This window comes from Urocampus carinirostris, chromosome 6, assembly GCF_059441175.1.
Source record: "Urocampus carinirostris isolate Australia breed hairy pipefish chromosome 6, RoL_Ucar_1.0, whole genome shotgun sequence".
Taxonomy (NCBI): domain Eukaryota; kingdom Metazoa; phylum Chordata; class Actinopteri; order Syngnathiformes; family Syngnathidae; genus Urocampus; species Urocampus carinirostris.
This window is the reverse complement of record NC_142354.1, coordinates 38397209-38416742: the sequence shown is the minus strand read 5'-3', so window position 1 is coordinate 38416742 and position 19534 is coordinate 38397209. Positions and strand designations below refer to the sequence as shown.

The window sequence follows — 19534 nt, the reverse complement described above, 5'->3', positions numbered from 1 at the left end:
GAGAAAAGGGGTGGAAAAGAAAGAGGGAGGAAGAGAGAGAGACAAAGAGAGAGAGACAGAGAGAGAGACAGAGAAGGAGAGAGAGAGAGAGAGAGAGAGAGAGAGAGAGAGAGAGAGAGAGAGAGAGAGAGAGAGAGAGAGAGAGAGAGAGAGAGAGAGAGAGAGAGAAATCAATACAAGCACAGTGTCTTTGTTCGAGGCACCTTTCTTTGGCAACATCAAGTTGACATATTTCAACCTGCAGCTTGTTTTTCTCTTGCGCTTCTCTGAGTGTTGTCTCGGGGGCCGGAGTTAATCCCTTAGCGGGCCCAATCTGGCCCGCGGGCCGCCTGTTTGACACCTGTGCTCTAAACGGTTTATCTGAGGATGGGTTGCATGGATCATTCAAATCTTTTTTTTTCTTAGCTAGTTGATTAAATAGTCTGACTGTTGATTAGGAGTATGGTAACCCATTCACAGCCATTGACAGAAAAACTTGTCAATTGTCATGAACCAGGACGGAATTTCGGACCCAATTGCGTTTGTTTCAAAGGAATCTTTATTAGAGAGAGTTGTCGGAACTGGCTTTGGACGCCGGCGTTTGTCGGTCATCAGCCTCTTCGGACGGAATGGCAGTTCCGTGACAGGTTGGTGGAATCGGTACAGCTTAGCAGGCAGGTCGATGGCCAGGGCGGGAGAGCAGGTCGAAAACGTGGAACGGAAACAGGTCAAAAACAGAAGGCAGGCAGGAGTCAAGCAAGAGTAGTCTTTGGTACTTAGTAATCTGGCGAAACTCTCAGGAATACAGAAGTACGGTCTGACGTCCTCCTCTGAACGCTGACCGCTTAAGAGGAGAACGTCAGCCAATCAGAGAGCGCGCCAAACGATTGGTGACTTCACTATGGCAATTACATTTTACCAACAGGGATACAGTGTTTACCATTGAATTTTATAAGAACCTGGTGGCTTGACAGTCTGGGGTAGGGGTGGCGAACAAGTTTGACACAAAGAGCCGAAATTTTTAACTGTAAGAGTCAAAGAGCCACACCACGCACCAGCGTTCCCTCTAAGCTACGCGCGTGCGCAATTGCGCACTGCTCGCACATTCTCAGCGCACATGAAAATCTAGCCAGCGCACAAAAATGAGGGCTCAAAATTACCAATTAAGAAGCGACTTAAGTCAAAGTTACAGTGAATGAAGGAAAAAATACACGGGTTCCGCTGACGATGTGTCCTAAAGGCGGTATTTTTAAGTCAAGGTCGAAGTAGAACGAAGTTGAGTAAAGTTAGTAGAGTTTGTCAAGAACTGGCTTCTTCGGCTCGGCTCACTAAAAGGAACCGGCTCTTTCGGGTCCTAAACGGCTCTTCGGGTTTCTTTTGCTTCTTTAATCCCAACATGACCAAATATTATGTAAAACTATGCACAAAATGACTCAAAAGAAGGGGGGAATAGAACAAAAAAGAAAAAAAAATACCAAAATGAAAAAGTAGTGAAAAGCTGAGAAAAAAAAGAAACAAAAGGAAGAGAAAAAAAGAAGGAAAAATTTAGAAAAAAGCCAGAAAAAAAGAAAAGAAAGAAACGTAGGAAAAAAGTAAATAGAGAACAAAAAGAAAATGAGTAACAGCTCGAAAAAAAATAAACACAATGAGAATTTTTTTAAAGGAATTAAAAAAAAAGTCGAAAAAAAACACAGAAAAAAGAAGAATCTGTCTGACGAAAAGTTTGGAGTGCGGTAAATCTTTGTCAATAAAAAAAGTAATCGGGTAATAATGTCAATTTGGTGTCAAAACCAGCTCAGTAGCCTAGATGGTAGTGTGCCCGCTTTGAGACTGGGAGGTCGCTGGTTCGCGCCTCGGCCGAGTCATACCTAATTGGTAAAATGGCGGCGCCCTCTGTTGGCTGCGGCTGCATCAACTCGCTACAACGGGCCAGGTGTATCGACATTTCGTTCTGTGTACATTGTTACAAAGAATGACAATACAAAGGAAATTATTATTATTATTATTATTAAAAAGTCGCGTCCCGGGGACGCACGCTGACTTGAGAATGTTTTATCTTTTTGTCATTTCTTGTTTATACTCAGTCAGTTTCCTAATATCGAGCCAGTCATTAAGTCTGGTAGTTAGTGAAACTTTAGTCTCATTCAGTCACTTGATCAGTTTATAGGCAGACTGTCAATTGTTTTATTAGCTTTCGTCAGTCTCCTGGATTCAGTCAGTAAGTGATTTTTTCAATCCATTTTTATTCGTGCCGCAGCTTCTATCTGGGCAATACTGCGCTACTTATTTAGTGAAAAATGAGCTCACGGTGCGCTTTAAACAAATGCACAAAGATGCCTCGTGAATTATGGAGCATTCCCCGGAAAGAGACAGTAGCGTACTCTAAGCTGATGGTAAAACAGATTGAGGCTAAATTATTGATGGGCAGTCAAGGAGGGCGTGTCGCCGACTCTGAGGATTAACAGGCCAAGAACTGTGGCCATTCGTGTTAGTTTTGGGTTTGCTAAGAATGCCTTGTTCTGTTCTTTTCAACTGTAGGTCATCAGGGTGGGTCCGCTTGGCCACAGGAAACGGATCATCGCTTCTTTGGCCGAGAGACCCTATGAGGAGGCGCCCTCGAAATCTAGACGTCTGTCTCCTATCATGGTGAGGACTACAACTTCATTGGTTTATGGTTAGGGTTAGGGTTAGAGTTTTTAGGTTGTTTTTTTTAGTGGTTTTAGCTTTTTTTTAGGGTTTTTTTTAGTCGTTTTTAGGATTTTTAGGGTTTTGTAGGATTGTTAGGCTTTCTTAGGGTTTTTTTTAGTTTTTTTTTTTTTAGGGTTTTTATAGGGTTTTTTTATTTTATTTTTTTCGATTTTTTTAGTTTTTTTAGTCTTTTTTTAGGATTTTTAGGGTTTCGTAGGATTGGTAGGGTTTCTTAGGGTTTTTTTTAGGGTTTTTGTTTTTTGGGGGGGTTTTTAAAGTTTTTTTTTTTTTTTTTAGTTTTTTGTAGTTTTTTGTAGTTTTTTTTAGAAGGGTTTTTTAGTCTTTTTTAGGATTTTTAGGGTTTCGTAGGATTGGTAGGGTTTCTTAGGGTTTTTTTTAGGGTTTTTTTTAGTTTTTTTTTTGTTTTTGTTTTTTTAGATTTTTTTAGTTTTTTTAAAAGGTTTTTTTTAGGGCTTTTAGGTTTTTTTTTAGGGTTTTTAGGGTTGTTAGAGTTGTAAGGGTTGTTAGGGTTCTTAGGGTTCTTAGGGTGTTTAGGATGTTTAGGGTTTTTAGGGTTAAGGGTTTCGGTTTAAGTTGTTAGGGTTAGAGATAGGGTTAGTATATTTTTTTAGTATTTTGCCTGAAGTTAAACATTATAAAAACTCTTTGGTGGCTGTATTACCCAAATAAAAACAGATATTAAGTTATACAACTACTTCGTGGTAGCTGCTGCGCCATGCTCACCTGGCTGTGTCTCAAACAGAACTACCACTCTATAGGCGTGGTTTATTATTCGTCAGTAGAAAACAGGAAAAGGAACACACACACATGAGCACGACTTCACAATAAAATAATATAAGATTGATAAACGTATAAAAGATGTAATTAGACTGATGATTGAAACGTTACTTTATGTGTGTGTGTGTGAGAAAGATTGTTTTTATATTTAGGAATATAAAAACAAGTTATTTTCATTGCATTGAATTCTGAGAAATGCACATATGCAAAACGGCCAACTTTACATTTACTTCCTCAGACAGCAAACAAGCGGGACAAATCACCAGTCCTCATCATTTAAATGAACACATTTAAATAAAAATGGCTGTAGAAATGCTTTTGATTGTGTTTAGGGCCAAAAAGACAACAAATTGGTAATTTTGAGTCACTCTGGTTTTCAAAGCACGGGTCACCAAAGCGATGTTCATAGGCAACATTGTTACAACATTGTAATAACATGATAGTAAATAGTTCAGAAAGAACACTAGGAAAACTTAACATGATGTCATGATGCTTGTCGGTTAGTTTACTTAGCTTGTTTCTGTTTTTTAATATTAGATTCATGCAAAAGAGATTGTTCAGGATAACACTCAAGTCAAGTCAAATTTATTTATATAGCCCTTAATCACAAAAATGTCTCAAAGGACTGCACAGGATCACAATGACACAATTACCTGATCTTAAACCAACATGCGGGCAAGGAACAACTCAAAAACCTCAGCGTGAGGAAAAAGAGAAACCTTGAGAAGGGACCCCACAAGTGGCATCCCCCCTTAAGGACGACCAGGGTGAATTACATTTAGTATTACAGTACACAAACATAGTAAACACTAGGTAACATGTTGAAAATTAGTCCGGAAAGTGCATGACAGCAGCTATGCCCCCAGCCTGTAAACTAGTCCAGAAAGTCTATGATGGCCACGACGCAGCTTCCCATCTCTGCCAGCTGGTCCATGCAGGCGTTCACATGCTTCAGGTCAAATGCTGGTCCGCTGACTCATCTCCAAATCGTCCTTCTCCTTCGTATCACCACAAAGCAGGCAGTCGGAAAAAGACAGGACAATACAGAATATGAGGTGGGCATCAATCATAAGCTTTGGAATAGAAGTGTGTCTTAAGCCTTGATTTAAAAACTTCCATTGAGGTTGCAGATCTTATCTCCGGAGGCAGGGCATTCCATAGCACCGGTGTTGTTCATTATTTTAAATATTATTCCTTACTATTGTTCATTATTTCGACTGTTAAGAACTATTTAGATATTTGTCAGTACTGGCCAATAGTGGTGCTGTCCTTTGATATTCACACTCTTTAGGGTGGATTTGCTTATTGTAACCTATGAGAATGAATAATAAGAAAAGGGTCAGCAGGGGGGGAGCTATAGAACAGCTTAGAATTTTATTGAAATGAAATGAAATGAAATGAAATTATTATTTTGAAGATTTTTGTACAGTCTTCTCCTGTTCTCATTGCCAGTTCAAAATTCATGGATGTCTTCTCTCATTATTTTTAGTGTCTACTAAACTGTAAACTTATCACTTGGTGACAATGTACCCTCTAAGCTGCGAGTGTGCGCAGTTGCAGACTGCCCAGAGCTTTTCCGCACTCAAGAAAATTTAGCCAATTCACAAAAATCAGGGCTCGAAATTGCTATTTAAGAAGCGAATCAAGTCAAAGTTACAGTGCATGAAGATAAAATCACAGGGGTTGCCCTGACGTTGTGTTCTAAATGCGGTATTTGGAAGTCAAGGTCGAAATAGAAGGAAGTTGAGTAAAGTCAGTAGAGTTTTTCGAGAACCGGCTTCTTTGGCTCGGCTCACTAAAAGGAACCGGCTCTTTCGGGTCCTAAACGGCTCTTCAGGTTGTTTTTGCTCTTTCATCCCTGTATGACCCATTACCATGTAAAATTATGCACCAACTGACTTAAAGGAAGGGGGAATAGAACAAAAAAGAAAAAAAATACCAAAATGAAAAAGTAGTGAAAAGCTGAGAAAAAAGAAACAAAAGGAAGAGAAAATAGAAGTAAAAATTCAGAAAAAAGCCAGAAAAAAAGAAAAGAAAGAAACAAAGAAAAAAATGTAAATAGAGAACAAAAAGAAAAAAGTAACAGCTTGGAAAAAATAAACACAATGAGATTTTTTTAAAGGAATTTTAAAAAATGGAAAAAAACAGGGAAAAAGAAGAAAAAGTTCGTGTTGCATTCAAATAATTTCCAATTATACCAAGTCAATCTTGTTGCCAACATTGTACTTTCACTAATAAATTGGATTGAATACAGTTGTGTATCGTGCAACCGACTCAATAAGCCCGCAAAAATGTTAATATTATGCGACAAAAGATATCAGTAAAAAAAAAAAAGAAATGGAAACCTTGTGAAAGAATCGTTGTAAAAACAAATGACGTTTGTAGGCCGTACAACCTTTGCCATAATACATTAGTCAATTCATTCAAAAGTGAAAAATCTTTTAGCATTGCTGGAAACTCAGCATAATGTAACTTGATGTCAAGTTTTGGACATGTTTGATAATGACTTAGTTGCCACACTTGGGATTGCCGTCGCTCACTGTTGTTTCAAGCGTTGCTCACCGACTTTGTCTGAACTCTCAGACCCGTGGAAAATTACAGGGAACATTGCTTGGTGACCCCTGTTCTAAAGGATTTCAAACTTTTTTTTCAACCCAATTTTTGACAGTTTGATTATTCAACACACAGGAGACAGCCAGTGGAGACCCTACATTGTAACCCTTAGAAAATCTCTGTCAAATAGTTGAGGATGAATGTTGGACCGGAATCAGGAAAGCCGAAGGGGACGCGGCTGTCTAAACATGGTATCGTCATGTTATGTGTTTGGTTTGTGCGCCTTTTTTATGCCTCTCAGTTCCATGACCTCCTGTCCCAAACCACTTGCCCTCTGGGTCAGATGGACCCCTACACTAGTCGCTCCATGGACATGCTGCTGCCCCTGGCCGATGCCGACCGGCGGCGGCGAGGAGGGCCGGATCAGGACTGTAATGTGTCTCTGCGTTCGTACTGTGAGCGGCCGCGCTCTGTTGTGAGTTTCTCTTTTGCTTACATTTTTTTGGTATGTTTGTGGACTTTCATAACTACCGTATTTTCCGCACTGTAAGGCGCACCGGGTAATAGGGCGCACCCCCCAAAAATAGTTTTTGGTCCTATATTTTCCATACATAAGGCGCACCGGATTATAAGGCGCTACAATGGGAACGTCCACAAAACAGTCAGATAGTTCAGTCAAACTTAACTTTCCGAAAGCTTGCAAAGAAGCAAATACGTGTCTCAGACATGTACGGAAACAGTGTCTGTACGATGTCACCAATCACTCAAATGCATCGTTCGGAAGGTTAAAGTCTTGGGATTCAAGAAATGCCAAACATTTCTTAGTTTCCATTTTATTTTTTGCTGGCAACTGTGTGGACAGCAAAGTAAGAATTTCATTGTGGAGGGATACGAGGTTCTTTACTGTGCCTATGACAATAAACACTTTGAATTGAATTTAGTTTAAAAATAGACTCAAAACAGAAACATCAAGATTGTTCTAAAACATGATACCGGGAAAATATAAAGCCGCATAGCTCACCTAAGTTCTCTTGCAGCCATCACGTTCAATAATGATACGTAACCATGGTCTTCTTACAACCGTGAGTGTAGTAAATCCAGGAGAGTAAAATATTTACAAATACAGAATAGTAAAAAATGTTTTCTCTATGCCGTAGTGCAACCCAACGTGTGATTCACAATCATCTTTTTTGGCCAATTGCAGGCTTCGTTTCGCCCCTTTAGCCTACTGAGCCTGTAAATGATAAAAAGGATCCGCCCCCTTTACCTCCGAATAACTTTAGCCAACAGTGACTGATTCAAATGATGATTGACACATTGGTTAGGGAATAAAACGCCGGTATATAAATCCCAGCATACACCGCGGACGACTTCGCCTTCGGGGGAAAATCTAGTCGGCGGCTGCTTGCCTTAGTTGCAAGACTTTGTGACTTAATATTGATCCATATATAAGGCGCACTGTATTATAAGGCGCATGGTCAGCTTTTGAAAAAAATAAAGGCTTTTAGGTGCTCCTTATAGTGCGGAAAATACCGTACTTACAACTTTACGACTGAAACTGAATTCTCTTGAAATGCTACTTTTTTACGGTCCAAAGGCTTTACAAATTGTTTTCCCTTATCATGCCAAACAAATTGGAAAAACACACTTAATAACATAATAACTGGTACAGCAATGATGACTTATAACTGACAACTCAAACTTTTTATGGCGGCGTGGTAGCTTACTGGTTAGCAAAGGGGTCGGGAGTACATTTGGCTCGGAGGTCAAAAAATGTGCTGTAGTATTTTTTTTTCTCTGTGTCTCCGATTTTAATGCCTGCGAAGCCAAAGAACCACAATAAGTTTGGTCCAAAATATATGGGGCAAAGTTTTAACTGCAGTTTACACTGTGTTATACAGTGGAACCTCGGTTCTCGACCATAATCCGTTCCAGAACCCTGTTCAAAAACTGATTTGTTCGATCACCGAAATCATTTTTCCCATTAAAAATAATGTAAATCGTTTTAATCCGTTCCAACACCCTGAATGTTTACCTTGAATGTTTAACGTAAACATAAAGCAAACCCAGGCTAATCGTACGTCCGCGTTATCGTAATCTTCCGTACAAAAGATTACGCTAACATGAACGTGTAAAAAGTCATTTAGCACCCGGGTCTCCACAACAAGTGGTGAGCGGTTCATTGGAAAGGGGGCTCCGTTCCAACACCCTCAATGTTGGGCTCCATTCCAACACCCTGAATGTTGGGCTCCGTTCCAACACGCTGAATGTTTACCTTGAATGTTCAAAGTAAACATAATGCTAACCCAGGCTAAGCGTACATTCTCGTTATCGTAATATTCCATACGAAAGATTACGCTAACATGAACGTGTAAAAATGAAAAAAAAAGGAACAAGAAAAGAATTATGAATAGGATTTCTTACCTTTGTGGTGGTCAGCAGAAGGCGCAGGTGGACAGTGGGGTATTCCCTAGCAAGATCAGACACTCGCACACCTTCATATTTTGCTTTTATTTCTTTCTTAAATGCAATAGTTTTACGCACTACTTTTCTTCTTTCACCTGTAGCAACTTTGCTGCTTGCACTGACTTTCTTCGGAGGCATAATTAGAAGCTAAAACACTTGGTGCACCTATATTAAAAGCGAAAGCAAAACAGTTGGAGACGAGGGGTGGGGGGCGATCTACACGATCTACACCCGTACGCCGCTCAGCATGGCACCCTAGCGTACGCACTCACGCATTACCGGCGTTCGAACTCCGATTTTTTGACCGAACAGCGAAGCAAGAGTTTCTCGAAATTTTTGGTCGGACTCCGATTTGTTCGAACTGAGAGGCGTTCGAGAACCGAGGTTCCACTGTACCAACAAAATTTATTTTGGATCTACGTCTCTAAGGAATTCTTTATATTGAAGCTAATCAAACAATGTATGTTCACTGTTGAGACACTTTATTATGTCAACCCACAGAACGAGCTGTAAACACCCAAAAACGGCAGTTGGGCGTTGTTAACACATACTAAATAGAGAAAATGTTCTACTTTTTGAGGAAACCGAACACCACGCACAACACCTTTAAGTAACTCCGGGAGGGAAACGAATTTTAAGATGTATTTTTGTTGATATGGGACACAGGCACTGTCATTATATTCATTTCATAGATTTTACACAGTGAAATAAAATGTTCTAAAAAATTAGCTTTTGTCTGGAGAGCATGGTTTTGTCTTAAAATATACGGTCTGGCTCTACCCTTCAAAAATAAATGAATAAAAAAATAAACTAGTAAATTTGCTTTGATGGCTCTTTGAGTCAAAAGGGTTCCAGACCCCTGGGTTAACAGATGAGCCACACATATCAGAAGTGTTGGGTTCGATTTGGGTTCTCCCTGTCCCTGTGAGTTTTCTCTTCCAGACACTCCAATTTTCTTCCACTCGTTTGTAAAGTCAATTGGGAGGTCAAAATTGTCCATAGGAGTGTGGGATTTGATGGTTGCGGCTCTCTATGTGCCCCGCGATTGGCTGGCAACCAGTCTAGGGCAATGTTCCCTCTAAGCTGCGCGCGTGCGCAATTGCAAGAAAATCTCGCCAGCTCACAAAAATCAGGGCTCGAAATTGCTAATTAGGAAGCGAATTAAGTCAAAGTTACAGTGCATGAAGGTAAAAATACTAGGGTTCCCCTGACGTTGTGTTCTAAATGCGGTATTTTCGAAGTAGAACGAAGTTGAGTAAAGTCAGTAGAGTTTTTCGAGAACCGGCTTCTTCGGCTCGGTTCACTAAAAGGAACTGGCTCTTTTGGGTCCTAAACGGCTCTTCAGGTTGTTTTTGCTTCTTTCATTCCTACATGACCAAATATTATGTAAAATTGTGCACAAAATGATTTAAAGGAAGAGGGGGAAATAGAACAAAAAATAACAAAATAACAAAATAAAAAAGTAGTGAAAAGCTGAGAAAAATGAAACAAAAGGAAGAGAAAATAGAAGGAAACATTCTGAAAAAAGCCCGAAAAAAAGAAAAGAAAGAAACAAAGGAAAAAAGTAAATAGAGAACAAAGAGAAAAAAGTAACAGCTAGGAAAAAATAAACACACTGAGGAAGGAAGGAATTAAAAAAAAATAGAATAAAACAGGGAAAAAGAAGAAAAAGTTTGTGTGGCATTCAAATAATTTCCAATTATACCAAGTCAATCTTGTTGCCGACATTGTATTTCCACTAAAAATGTGATTAAATACAGTTGTGTATCGTGCCGATATATATATATATATATATATATATATATATATATATATATATATATATATATATATATATATATATATATATATATATATATATATATACATATGTATATATAATCCAGCTGCACATGTGTCCACAATTTATTGCTACCTTTAAAATGCCTGAGATGTTATAGCGATAAAAGATTCGACATTCATCGAAAAAAATCCAAACAGCCTTGCGGACTTGTCAACAGAGTCCTCTCTAACAAGTCGAGCTAACATAGAACCTGGCCAACATCTGGGTCCTGCTGTCATGAACTCTCGCAGCTCTTACGTGACGACTGGCTTGGTCCTCAGGTGAAAGAGCTAAGAATAACTACTGTGCCGCTGTCAAATGTTAGCATTGGCGAAAGGTCAAAAAAACCACGCGCTCTTAGTCACGCGTGTCCAAGGGAAAGTTTTACTCCACTAGGCACTGCGATTGCTGCAAAAGAAACCAGCCATGATTTTTAGGGCAAAAATGACAATCACAACCAGTGTTCCCTGTAAGCTGCGCGCGTGCGCAATTGCCGGTTCTCAGCGCACAAGAAAATCTAGCCAGCGCACAAAAATCAGGGCTCAAAATTACTAATTAAGAAGCGACTTAAGTCAAAGTTACAGTGCAAAAAAATAAAAATACTCGGGTTCCCCTGACGTTGTGTCCTAAATGTGGTATTTTGAAGTCGAGTCGAAGTAGAAAAAAGTTGAGTAAAGTTGGTAGAGTTTGTCGAGAACCGGCTTCTTCGGCTCGGCTCGCTAAAAGAAACCGGCTCTTTCGAGTCCTAAACGGCTCTTCGGGTTGTTTTTGCTTCTTTAATCCCAACATGACCAAATATGATGTAAAATTATGCACAAAATGACTTAAAGGATGGGGGGAATAGAACAAAAAAGAAAAAAATACCAAAATGAAAAAGTAGTGAAAAGCTGAGAAAAAAAGAAACAAAAGGAAGAGAGAAAAGAAGGAAAAATTTAGAAAAAAGCCAGAAAAAAGAATAGAAAGAAATGTAGGAAAAAAGTAAATAGAGAACAAAAAGAAAAAAGTAACAGCTCGGAAAAATTAAACACAATGAGATTTTTTTAAAGATTTTTTTTTTTTTTAAAAAGTAGAAAAAAACACACAAAAAAAGAGAAAAAGTTTGTGTTGCATTCAAATCATTTCCAATTGTATCAAGTAAATCTTGTAACCAACATTGTACTTCCACTAAAAAATGTGATTAAGTACAGTTCCGTATCTTACAACCGACTAAATAAGCCCCCCAAAAATGTTAATATTACGCGACAAAATATATCAGGAAATATAGAGAAATGGATATCTTGTGAAAGAATTGTAAGAACAAACGACGTCTTTAAGCCGTACAACATGAGTCAATTCATTCAAAAGAGAAAAATCATTTTGCATTGCCGAAAACTCCGCAAAATGTAACTTGATGTCAAGTTTTGGACATGTTTGATCATGACTTAGTTGCCACACTTGGGATTGCCGTTGCTCACTGTTGTTTCAAGCGTTGCTCACCGGCTTTGTGTGAACGCTCAGACCCGTGGAAAATTACAGGGAACATTGATCACAGTTTGGGCCGATTATCAGACATTCAGATTCTCTATTTATTGACTGCAGGACCGACATAGCGAGCGCCACAAAGAATCCCGTGTGAACCTGCGTCCGCCGAGTCACTCTGCTACCTACGCCACCGTGTCGGCTTGGCACCACCAGCCTGAGAAGCTTATCCTGGATGCCTGCGGGTACGAGGCAACTGTAAGTCTTTTTTGCCAAAGACTACTATTATGATCAATGTATTCAGATTACACACTTAACATCTGCACAGTCTAATGCAGAGATGTTCTAACCTTTTCCTCTGAGGGCCACATACGGAAAATTTAGAGGACAAAGGCTTCTTCAATTTTCTCTTTATGCAATGGATTAGAATCAGGGTTGGGTAGGGTTACTTTAACTTGATTACTTTCAATTACTTTTGGATTACTCCGATACCAAATATGCTAATAAAAGACAAAAGAAACTAAATATGAATAAAATTACTCAATTTTGGCAGGCTTGGGGTGTAATGGAATACATCTCATCTCATCTCATTAGCCGTACTGCTTATTCTCATTCGGGTCGCGGGGGGGCTGGAGCCCATCCCAGCCATCTCCGGGCAGTGGGCAGGGGACACCCTGAACTGGTTGCCAGCCAATCGCAGGGCACACGGGGACAGACAACTCATTCGCTCATTTACACCTAGGGACAATTTGGACCGGCCAATTCACCTGAAATGCATGTTTTTTGGAATGTGGGAGGAAACCGTAGTGCCCGGAGGAAACCCACGCAAGCACGGGGAGAACATACAAACTCCGCACAGGAAGTCTGGAGCTGGATTTGAACCCACGACAGGTTCCCATGACATGCCCAATGGAATACATGCAATGGCAAAAATGATGTTGGCAAGCGGATTTATTTTCATTTTGTTTCTGTCGCATTTTATGTTCGTTTTGCCGGAGATCAAAGAGATCAAAGCCAGGAGAAAAAGCTTACCACGTGTTGTGAGTCATCATTGTATTCATATTTAGTTTCTTTTGTCTTTTATTAGCATATTTGGTATTGGAGTAACCCAAAAGTCATTGAAAGTAATCAAGTAAAAAAGTAACCCTACCCAACCCTGATTAGAATGTAATGGAATCGTTAATATCTTTGATTATATAAGAGTGACCATTGTTTGCAACAGGATTGGACATTTCACTCCAGGATAAACAAGATAAAAATGCAACAAAGAAAACATTTAGACAGGCAAAATTATCTACAAGGTACTGCTCAGGCCTAAGTTGTAAGTTTCCTTTCAAAATAATAGTGAGACAAAAAATGAGGCATCGTAACAATACAGTAGTGCAATGAAAAGTAGTGCAATTACATTTAGCAGCAAACCCTTTTTCACTCCAAATTGGCAAGGTATGCACTTGATTTTTTTGAAGCCCTCCCAAATCTGTTTTAAGATTTGTTTTTGTCCATAGTAACCCAAATAACGATCAAAAAAGTTTTTTCAGAATTCCCCAAAAACTATTAAAAATATTTACTTTCAATTTTACATGCATTTTTAGGTATTAAAACAACTTTATAGAAGAAAGTATCATTTTCAAACGATCAACAGGCTACACCTCTGGTCTAATGACATAAAATATTAACTGTCTGTATCCAAAGGTTTTATTTCATTCACTTTTATCTCTTTATGAGCATTTTAAGTATTCGCCTACAAACACTAACTAAAGGTAATTTGTAGGAGTAAAAACAGCAAATGTGGATAGCATTCCTGGTTTAATAATAATTATATAACAAAGTAATACCTGTAACTGCAACAGCAACAGCAAGTCAGTTTAAAAAGGGGGAACAATACGAATCTCAAACCCACAATTATTATTATTGTCACGGGACCGGACCAAATCGAGAGGCAGGAGGCAGGAAGGATGAACTCAATCGCGTAACGACCAGTTACTTTTTTTAAGGAAATAAAAGTCGTCCAACACTCAGGGACAAAAACCAAAAACAAGAACAGGCTTACAGGCAAACAGGAACTCAGACTAGGAATACTCACAAAACAGGCTTTTACTCAGAACGGGCAAACACAGGTTTCCACAAGTCAAACAGAACAGATTAATGCAGAACAGAAAACGCAATGAACCAGCAACCGGCAATCCCCAAAACCCGCCTTTAAGAAGCACACACGCAAATTAGACGATCTGCTACAGCCGGTGCCCAGGGGGGCGGGGCCAGCCGGTCGCCACGGCGTCCATGCAGGACATGACAATTATTGATCATTAGGTAGCATTTCCTTTTACAACATTATTGTGTGTAACCAGCTCAGTTTAATAATAATTGCCTCATTTTGATATATATATATATATTATATATATATATATATATATATATATATATATATATATATATATATATATATATATATATATATGGCTACACTTTCCTTTTCTAGTTATTTTTTAATATGGTATTTATTTCATCTGTCAGGATATTTATCATATTTATTGAGGGGAAAAAAAATTCTGAGCTAGTTGCAGCGTTTTTTCAAATTTAGTGCTTAGAAAAGGGACATTATTTATATATACATTCATTTATAATTAAACATGCCCACACAATTTTACTCTGATGCCACCACTACTTCAATAAATAGAAATAATATTTATACTCAAAAATGTGTTTTTAAAAAGCTGAGATGAGTGGGTTTATATCAGGGTCCCGAAATAAAGTACAAGTTCTTGCAAATTTTAATACCTAAAAATAATAATTAAAAATAACAATGATACAACTCAATTAACCAAAAACCGCCCTCGTAACTGGTCTCTATCAAAAATCAGAATAGAACATTATTTTGTTGTCTATTTATTCATCATAGTTTCTGCCATTTTCTGACCTGATGTCCTCTAATGTCAGTACTTAGGTTCAATGATAATCAGGGATCTACGGGGGATCGAGTCCACACAAGATGCATGCGCTAAAATTAGGGCAAGTATTCTTCAATAAGTCAGTAAAATATTCATAAGAATTATTCATAAAATTTTGCTGTGTTTTTTTGCAGAAATCAAAGGATTCCAGAAAGGGTCCCGTTGTTATTCTCTCCATTACATACAGAGGGGTCAAGTTCATTGACGCAGCCACAAAGGTATTGAGAAAAAACGTCCCGGAAAACCTGTAGCTCAGGGGTCGGAAACTGGTTTGACTCAAAGAACAGTAAAAGTAAAGTACAGTGGAACCTCGGTTCTTGATCATAATCCGTTACCGAACCCTGTTCGAAAACCGATTTGTTCGATCACCGAAATCATTTTTCCCATTAAAAATAATGTAAATCGTTTTAATCCGTTCCAACACCCTGAATGTTTACCTTGAATGTTTGACGTAAACATGAAGCTAACCCAGGCTAATCGTACGTCCGCGTTATCGTAATCTTCCGTACGAAAGATTACGCTTACATGAACGTGTAAAAATAAAAACATCAGGTCGTTTACAAGTCATTTAGCACCCGGGTCTCCACAACAAGTGGTGAGCGGTTCATTGGAAAGGGGGCTGCGTTCCAATACCCTGAATGTTGGGCTCCGTTCCAACACCCTGAATGTTTACCTTGAATGTTTAACGTAAACATAAACCTAACCCAGCCTAATCGTACGTTCGCGTTATTGTAATCTTCTGTACGAAAGATTACGCTAACATGAACGTGTAAAAATAAAAAAAAGGATAAAGAAAAGAATTATGAATAGGATTTCTTACCTTTGTGGTGGTCAGCAGAAGGCGCAGGCAAGATCAGACACTCGCACGCCTCCTTCGTATTTTGCTATTATTTCTTTCTTAAATGCAATAGTTGTACGCACTACTTTTCTTTTTTCACCTGTAGCAACTTTGCTGCTTGCACTGACTTTCTTCAGAGGCACAATTATGGGCTAAAACACTTCGTACACCTATATTAAAAGCGAAAGCAAAACGAAGCACGTCTGCACGCGATAACAGTTGGTCACGAGAAGAGTCATCTACACCCGTACGCCGCTCAGCATCGCACCCTAGCGTACGCATTACCGGCGTTCGAACTCTGAATTTTTGACCGAACAGCGAAGCAAGAATTTCTCGAAATTTTTGGTCGGACTCCGATTTGTTCGAACTGAGAGGCGTTCGAAAACCGAGGTTCCACTGTATTTTGATTTGTTTTGGGGAAAGTGCCATTCTATATATTTTAAGACAAAATCCAAAGAAAACCGCTAAACCTGCTCTCAAAAGCTTATACCTCAGCACATTTTATTTCACTCTGTAGTGTTTGGTAAAATATATGAAATTATAATAATGCCAGAGCCTGTGTCACATATACATATAGATATACAACTTAAAATTTGTCTCTCTCCCGCTGTCAATTAAATGTTTTAAGGCTCAGTCTGACCAGCATTCTTGTTACAAATAATGGTTTAGACTTGTGAGCAAAGTTCTTTAGTAAAAATGTCACAAAATTAGGCAAACAGTAAGGATACCCTTGTATTTATCTTTGGCGCAGACTGCACAGAGCGAGAGAGAGAAGGGATTGCTTGCACTCTTTGCATAGCTCCACCCATCCCTACTACTCACCAGTTTTAACTGCTCTGGGTGTCCTTTTGGCATTTTGGTGTATTTACAGTATGTTCTGTGGATTTCCATCACAACGTGTCACAAGAATGGTTATAGATTGTTAAATGTGCTTCCATATAATGGATTACCGTATTCTCGCACTATAAGGCGCACCGCGTTATAGGGCGCACCCACAAAAAATAGTTTTTGGTCCTATATTTTCCATACATAAGGCGCACCGGATTATAAGGCGGTACAATGGGAACGTCAACAAAACAGTCAGATAGTTCAGTCGAAATTAACATTCTGAAAGCTTGCAAAGAAGCAAATACGTGTCTCAGACATGTACGGAAACAGTGTCTGTACGATGTCACCAAACAAACATTTCTTAGTTTCCATTTTATTTTTTGCTGGCAACTGTGTGGACAGCAAAGTAAGAATTTTATTGTGCAGGGAAACGGGGGTTCTTTACTGTGCATATGACAATAAACACTTTGAATTGAATTTAGTTTCAAAATAGACTCATCACAGAAACATCAAGATCGTTCTAAAACAAGATACCGAGAAAATATAAAGCCGCACAGCTCACCTAAGTTCTCTTGCAGCCATCACGTTCAATAATGATACGTAACCATGGTCTTCTTACAACCGTGAGTGTAGTAAATCCAGGAGAGTAAAATATTTACAAATACAGAATAGTAAAACATGTTTTCTCGATGCCGTAGCGCAAACCCAATATGTGATTCACATTCATCTTTTTTGGCCAATTGCAGGCTTTGTTTCGCCCCTTTAGCCAATGCGAGCCTGTAAATGATAAAAAGGATCCGCCCCCTTTACCACCGAATAACTTTAGCCAATAGTGACTGATTCAAATGATGATTGACACATTGGTTAGGAAATGAAACGCCGGTATATAAATCCCAGCATACACCGCGGACGACTTCGCCTTCGGGGGAAAATCGAGTCGGCGGCTGCTGGCCTTAGTTGCAAGACTTTGCGACTTAATATTGATCCATACATAAGGCGCACTGTACTATAAGGCGCATGGTCAGCTTTTGAAAAAAATTATGGCTTTTAGGTGCGCCTTATAGTGCGGAAAATACGGTATTTAGCGATTTACAGCCACAACAGGGTCTGTTGTTGTGACACTGTGACTGTAAAATGTAGTTAAAAATATGCCCTATATTTCCCAATGTTACTTTTTCTTTGCGTGCTCCTATAAGTTTCGCTTACGCAATTTTTGAATGACACATAGAATAAATACATGGTATTTTGTCTCTCAGGTATACATACTCATGAAAAGAGCCATAAATGGCTTGCGAGACATAAGTCCCTGACCCCTGCTGTAGCTCATTTGCTGTGTTTACCTTTCTGTCTTTTCCGTAAGACCATCGTCGCAGAGCATGAGATCCGGAACATCTCCTGTGCCGCTCAGGACCCGGACGACCTGTGCACATTCGCCTACATCACCAAGGACCTCAAAAGCGGCCATCATTTTTGTCATGTCTTCAGCACAGTTGAGGTGGTCAGTACAGGCAAATGGAGGGATAAGTTTATCATGACCAACATTCCCTCTAATCGCACACTGCCTGCACATTCTCAGCGCGAAAATCTAGCCAGCGCACAAAAAATCAGGGCTCAAAATTGCTAATTAAGAAGTGAATTAAGTCAAAGTTACAGTGCATGAAGGTAAAAATACAAGGGTTCCCCTGACGCTGTTTTCTAAATGCGGTATTTTGAAGTCGAGTCAAAGTATAACGAAGTTGAGTAAAGCTAGTAGAGTTTGTCGAGAACCGGCTTCTTCAGCTCGGCTCACTAAAAGGAACCGGCTCTTTCGGGTCCTAAACGGCTCTTCGGGTTGTTTTTGCTTCTTTAATCCCAACATGACCAAATATTATGTAAAACTATGCACAAAATGACTTAAAAGAAGGGGGGAATAGAACATAAAAGAAAAAAATACCAAAATGAAAAAGTAGTGAAAAGCTGAGAAAAAAAGAATCAAAAAAAGAAGGAAAAATTCAGAAAAAAGCCAGAAAAAAGAAAATAAAGAAATGTAGGAAAAAAGTAAATAGAGAACAAAAACAAAAAAGAAACAGCTCGGAAAAAATAAACACAATGAGATTTTTTTTTAAAGGAATTTAAAAAAAAAATAGAAAAAAAACACAGAAAAAAGAAGGAAAAGTTTGTGTTGCATTCAAATAATTTCCAATTATATCAAGTGAATCTTGTTGCCAACATTGTACTTCCACTAAAAAATGTGATTAAGTACAGTTCTGTATCTTACAACCGACTCAATAAGCCCCCAAAAATGTTAATATTATGCAACAAAATATATCAGGAAATAAAAAGAAATGGATATCTTGTGAAAGTACAAACGACGTTTGTAGGCCGTACAAGCTTTGCAATAATACATTAGTCAATTCATTCAAAAGAGAAAAATCTTTTTGCATTGCCGGAAACTCAGCAAAATGTAACGTGATGTCAAGTTTTGGACATGTTTGATAATGATTTAGTTGCCACACTTGGGATTGCTGTTGCTCACTGTTGTTTCAAGCGTTGCTCACCAACTTTGTGTGAACGCTCAGACCCGTGGAAAATTACAGGGAACATTGGTTGCAATGCTCCAATGATAATTAAAATATTTACAATTTTAAGATGATTTCCATCGTGCATTTTGTTCTGCATTCTGATCGATTTAACAGGCTCTCCACTTCTTCACCAGTGCGTCAATAATGCTGAAGAAGTTCTTGTTTTATGTTTCTGCCTTTCACAACATTAATTACTCACAGAAGAAGAAGTGGAGAGTCTGTTTAATAAGAATACAGAACAAACAGCACTATGAAAGTCTGTATTTCTTAAACCATGAATAAAAATAGTGTGATACGAGATAAACTGTTATGCCTTTTCATTTCTGTTCAGCACCAATGCTAGATCGATAGTAAAAGCTCAGGCCCTCACTCTCATGACACAGGTTTACACTCCATATCAAACAAATCATAGAGATATGGCTCAATGACAACAATTGATTGGACAATGAATCGCTCAATAAGGGGAAACCTTTTGTTGCAACATATAATTACTCAATACTATCCAACATATTCTCCAGTATGCAGGGCACACTTAGAAATTCCCGACCAACTGGGAATTTTAGATCCAGAAAATGTCACGAACCAGGGCAGGAAA

At 38.8% G+C, this 19534-nt stretch overlaps 1 protein-coding gene across 8 annotated transcripts in view; it reads left to right on the top strand.

The window, feature by feature from the left end:
* anks1ab (ankyrin repeat and sterile alpha motif domain containing 1Ab) overlaps positions 1–19534 on the top strand; it is a 119571-nt gene that overhangs the window by 73441 nt on the left and 26596 nt on the right. For all 8 annotated transcript variants that reach the window (XR_015850785.1, XM_088338958.1, XM_088338960.1 and 5 more), the window contains 6 exons: positions 2518–2625; positions 6320–6493; positions 11885–12022; positions 14702–14773; positions 14847–14930; positions 17739–17876. Coding sequence is in view for 7 of the 8 variants with exons in the window: in XM_088338958.1 (XP_088195084.1) it covers positions 2518–2625; positions 6320–6493; positions 11885–12022; positions 14702–14773; positions 14847–14930; positions 17739–17876 (714 nt within the window). In the remaining variant the exon portion in view is untranslated. The remainder of the gene's footprint in view (positions 1–2517; positions 2626–6319; positions 6494–11884; positions 12023–14701; positions 14774–14846; positions 14931–17738; positions 17877–19534) is intronic.